This window comes from Sinocyclocheilus rhinocerous, unplaced genomic scaffold (assembly GCF_001515625.1).
Source record: "Sinocyclocheilus rhinocerous isolate Xijiao unplaced genomic scaffold, SAMN03320098_v1.1 scaffold1965, whole genome shotgun sequence".
NCBI classification, from domain to species: domain Eukaryota; kingdom Metazoa; phylum Chordata; class Actinopteri; order Cypriniformes; family Cyprinidae; genus Sinocyclocheilus; species Sinocyclocheilus rhinocerous.
This window is the reverse complement of record NW_015625577.1, coordinates 316,561-322,110: the sequence shown is the minus strand read 5'-3', so window position 1 is coordinate 322,110 and position 5,550 is coordinate 316,561. Positions and strand designations below refer to the sequence as shown.

Sequence of the window (5,550 nt, the reverse complement as noted above, 5' to 3'; positions counted from 1 at the left end):
TGTGTGTGTGTGTGTGTGTGTGTGTGTGTGTCACTACAGGCATCAGCATATCCTGACCTCTGTTTGTGTGTGTGTGTGTGTGTGTGTGTGTGTGTCACTACAGGCATCAGCATATCCTGACCTCTGTTTGTGTGTGTGTGTGTGTGTGTGTGTCACTACAGGCATCAGCATATCCTGACCTCTGTTTGTGTGTGTGTGTGTGTGTGTACAGTGCGCACAGTTCAAGTGAAGAAGGGTTACAAGTGATTGATGGACAAAATCCCCCAGATGGACATTCATCCCATACACAGAAACAAACACACATACCTACACACAGAGATAGAAAGTCTTGGAGACAAGAAAAGACAGGAAGATAGAACAGAGGAGACAGAAAAATGAGAGAATGAGAATTGGAGAGGCAAGCAAAGGATACAAAGTATCCTTACGCAACATACACAAACAACTCTGTAATACAATGTCTATAAGAGCATATTCCATAGAAGTGCTGTCTTCAGTGAACAAGTGTTTAAGTCAGCAAGAGTTAATGAGGTGAGGAGAGAAAAATGGGTATATTATTAATTTTTGTAGAAAGCCTTTGTTAGAACTGTACAACTTTTGCTGGAAAATAGAAAGAGACGGAAAATAGCCTGGAATTATTACTGACATATGTATTTATTTAAAGCTACATATAATATTTCAGAAAAAATATTATAACTACACTACTGTTCAAAGTTTGGGTTTAGTAAGATTTTTTTTTTTTAAGTTAATACCTTTATTCAGTAGGAATGCATTAAATCAAAATTGACAGTAAAGAGATAGAAAAAAATACTTAAAAATATGTATAATGGTTTCCATAAAAATACTGATAACGATAAGAAATATTTCCAGGACACCAAATCAGGATATCAGAATGATTTTTGATGGATTATGTGACACTGAAGTAATGGCTGCTGAAAAATTAGCTTTGCCATCATATGAATAAAGTATATTTTAAAACATTAAAATAGAAAAATGTATTTAAAATTGGAATAATATTTCACAGTATTACTGTTTTTGTGTATTTTTGATCAAATAAATGCATCCTTGGTGAGCATACTTCTACTTCTTTCAAAAACATTTTTAAAATCTTACCAACCCCAAATGTTTGAACGGTATATAGTTTATATATTCCAAATCCTTGGAAACCTGTTTGAAAACAGACAATATTTTTAGTGCAGAAATAACATTTCACCTTTACATGCCAAAAACGCATACACATATCCAACTGTCTCTTGAGTATTTTTGCATCAGCCAGTGTAGTTGCCTGGTGATAACATTGTACGAGCAGAGGTCATGCCCTCAGGAGAGGATTGACACACACACAACCTTTCTCACTCACACTCTCTCACTCTCTTTCTTTCAGAACCATGGACAGCTCTAAGCAAGCCACACAATTGGTTGAGAGACATGAGGGATGCAGAGAAAGAGAGAGAGAGAGAGAGAGAGAGAGAGAGAAGATCACCAGGGGACGGAGTAAGTAAGCAGTGAGGGCTGGAGGCAAGGAGATCAGAGAGCAAAAAAGAAGGTAGAGAGAGAAAGAGAGAGAAAAAAAAAAAGAAGGATAGAGGAACTAAAGAAAAGACAGATGCTATAGCTGGTCTTTTTGCCTACTGACGCCAGAGCTGGGTTCATCTCTGCGTGTGTGTGACGCGCACGGGTGTGTGTGTGTGTGCTTGTGACGGCAGCCGCGGCGGCAGCAGCAGCAGCAGGGGAGGACGGATCAAAGAGATTGTAGGACACGATGCATTTAGCTGCCTAACGTCTCTGCGCACACCGCAGCCGGCTAAACGAGAACACGCTCATACTACGTGCATCCACACGCAGCCCACCCCACACACACACACCACGCGTGTGTGGGGACAGTGCAGATGAGGCAACCACCAAAGGGAGGTGTGGATCTTTCCAGAAGCGTTTGGTAGGGGGAGAGGACAGCCTTGGTGGCCGTAGCCCAGCAGGAGCGGTCGTAGGTGGGGAAGGGTCAAACCGGCTCCCACTACCTTCGGTTTTCTTCAGAGCTCTGGAAACGCCAAAGATGGACACGTCCTTCATCTTTCTCTTCTTCACGCCAGTGTGTGTTTCCTCCGTGCTGCGTCGCTGTCGCCGGGCTTGTCTGCCAGCCGCAGGGGGATTCGATATCGTGCGGTGTTGAGAAACGCACACACAGAACACACCTGGAGATCAGCTGTTCCGGGAGAGCAGATTCACTGATACCGTGAGTGTAATCGTGTGTATGTGTGTCCATCCAAATGTTTTGCTTTGTCTCATTTCCATCTCATCATTTTCCTTATCAGTTCTTCATCATCTGTATGACAGCAAGAGTATCAATGGATTGTATGGGATCCAAGCAGCATATTACCAACAATTCCAAACTGCATCTTCAGATTCATTCATGATTCATTTGTATAGAATGGGACAGACACATCTTTACATAACATTTTAATGAAATGACTTAGAATATTCTCATTTCAAATGTAATTCTTTTCCTTGTATACATCAGTTTTTCCATCATCTGTGTGACAGGAAGAGTCAAACTGAGCATCAATTGATCGCTCTGGATCCAAATAAGCATATTACCCACAATTCCCAACTACATCTTCAGATTCATTCATGATGTAACTTCTTTTGACATTTGTACAGAATGGGATATTTACACAACGTTTCAATGAAATAACTTGGCATGCTCTGTTAAAGGAAAAGCTCATCCAAAAAATAAAAATTCTGTCATCATGTCATTTCAAACCTGTATGACTTTCTTCTCTGGAACATAAATGAAAAATTACCATAGTTTTTGGTTCATACTTTGAATTCAATATTTTTAGAACCTCAATGTTCTTCAAAATACCTTCTTTTGTGTTCTATGGAACAAATAAAGTCAATCAGGTTTGGAACGACATGACGGGGAGTAAATATCCCTTTAAATGAGTGTGTGCTATGTGAGAATCGCTACATCCAATTGGTTCTTGGTGTATTCCAGTGATTATCTTGTGTTTCAATGATTCTGGATCTACTCACGTTGGGTGTGTTGTGCAGTATTGAAGGCTATTTCTATTCCTCAGTTATGAATTGGCACTATTAATGTAGTGTGGTGCGGAGGAAACCGTGAATTACAGAGTAATGGAATGAATAAGGAAGCTAAATTCCACTCACCGGGATCCTTTGAAGTGGTGCTGTGGTCTCGCTGACCTATTTTGTGTGTGTGAGTGCCAGCAATGGAAATGTGGCATCTTGCCACCTCATCACTCTGAAAAAGAGAGTTAGTGTTAGATGTTCTATTAAAACACATACACAAATGGTGATAAAACATAGTTGTGAAACATGATCCATCTGTGGCAAACATCTACAGAGTAGAGGAGAAGAATATCTTGTTTCATGCTTTCGGCATTACATGAGACTCTCTCGCTCACACACACACACACACACACGCACACATGGTGGGGATATCATGCCTGCCAGTGTAAAGCGGAACTAATGCATCTTCAGCAGAGAATTAGGTTCTCAGCTTCCTGCATTATGTCAGCGCACTAGGATACTGTTGCCTGGAAACCCACAGTTCTTTCTCCTCAAATTCCATTTATAGAATACAGCTGTGTGTCCCTGTGTATGAAAGAGTGTGAGGGCATCTATGGGCATGTGCAGGTGTGTGTGTGTGTGTGTGTGTGTGTGCGTGCATGCTCACGTGGGTGTGTATAGAAGTGCGTGAGAGATGTTAAATGGAGGAAAGGCATAGGTGTAGGTAGGATTGTGACTAAGGAAGAGATATAGAGAGAGGGAGACAATCTGAGATCAGAGTCTATATTAAGACATGCTGAATAATACAACAGAGAACAGCACACTGGATGACATCTTCACAAAGTTGTAAAAATAAACTTGACATACTCTCACGCTCACACAAAACTAGGCTGAAAATCATTTCTCTTTATGTACAGTGTACGGTTTTTAAAAGCATGTAGAAACAATACAGTAGGATGAAATAAGGCCTGTAAGTGGCACATAATGTTCGGCCAGATGTTACCACTGTTTGCATGTAATGCTAAGAAACTGACTGATCTTACGTCTCAACCTGTTTATATACTTGTGTACTTTATGGACAAAATTCTCCCCAGAAGTTAGATAGAAAAGGAAAGAACAATAGATAGAATGATAGATAGAACGATACATAGATAGAACGATAGATAGATAGATAGAATGATAGATAGATAGAATGATAGATAGATAGAACCATAGATAGATAGATAGATAGACAGAATTTCAAAACAGTACAATAAAACGATGGATGGATGGATAGGACAGAGGGGCAGATAGATAGATAGATAGATAGATAGATAGATTATATATATATATACATATATATATATATTATAATTAACTCTATATGTATATTTTTGTGTTCTCATCATCATTTTAGGTAGCTTTGTAAACATATGTTAAACATGCTAGCTCTTGCCCTTTCCCAGCAGTGAATCATGCTCTTCAGTGTTAAAGGATAACATATTCCCCTGAGAACATGTCATTATGTGTGTGTGTATGTGTGTGTGTGTGCATGTGTGTGTGTGTGCATACGTCCCACCTCTACCTCCAAAGTTCATTGTTTTTTTTACACAACAAGCTCTCAAGAGGATGGAATGACACTGTGTGTGAGACACTCAAATCTCTCTCTCTCTCTCTCTCTCTGTCTTCTAGGCAGTCTCTCTGCTGTGCTGAAGGATGGATTCAGGGGAAGACGAGTGCACACATTTGCTGCAGTACGTGGAGGACAGCGGTCTGAGGGCGTATGACGAGCTGGTTATCCAGAACGCCTCTGACATCGCCCGAGAGAGCGACCGTGTCCGCAACCACACACACTTGACATACCTACAGGAGAAAAACCAGAAGAAGAGACGGCAGGAGGAAGCTATCAAGAGGTACACACTCACACAACTAGGGATAGACTTGTGTGAATACTGCACATAATAATGCTATTGGCTATTACTATTGTTCATACTTTGGGATTTGAACAAATCCCTGTATTTTTATTTAAAATTCAGCATGTAGCTCATCCTGCTCTGTTTTAGACTTGCAAACAATAAAACAGGCACGATTATCCCACATATGAACACTAAAGGATATCTACACTCTTAGAAAAAAAGGTACAAAATGTCACGCCCCTGGACTCTTTGTGTTGTGTTTTCCCTCCCCAGGTGTGCTGTGTTCCCTTTAATTAGTCATTCCTTGCACCTGTGTTTTCCCAATCACCCAGTGTTTAAAAGCCCCAGTCCTTTCAGTTAGTGTTTGTCGGTTCTCGAACGTCATTCCATGTGTTCCTGTGTCTCCTACGGTCCCCGTGTGATCATTAAAGACTGTGAATTGAAGTATCTCCGTGTTTCCTCGTTCCTCGCTCCTTGCCTCCCGAGAAGTGTGACAGAAGGACCGACCAAAACAGTTACCTCCGTTTGTACCCTCCGTTTTTGTTTCCGTTTTTCTCCCAGTGTTTTTCTTTCCGTTGTGTCCCCGATGGATCCCTTCACTCGCCCCGAATTCCTCCTTCTCCTGCTG

At 40.9% G+C, this 5,550-nt stretch overlaps 1 protein-coding gene across 1 annotated transcript in view; it reads left to right on the top strand.

The window, feature by feature from the left end:
* The first annotated feature begins 1,897 nt into the window (after nucleotides 1-1,897).
* The window catches only part of LOC107751997 (neuronal tyrosine-phosphorylated phosphoinositide-3-kinase adapter 2-like), a 40,345-nt gene continuing 36,692 nt past the window's right edge, over nucleotides 1,898-5,550 (top strand). The window contains exons 1-2 of the mRNA XM_016567822.1: nucleotides 1,898-2,230; nucleotides 4,699-4,919. Coding sequence (XP_016423308.1) covers nucleotides 4,723-4,919 — 197 coding nt within the window. The 5' untranslated portion in view covers nucleotides 1,898-2,230; nucleotides 4,699-4,722. The remainder of the gene's footprint in view (nucleotides 2,231-4,698; nucleotides 4,920-5,550) is intronic.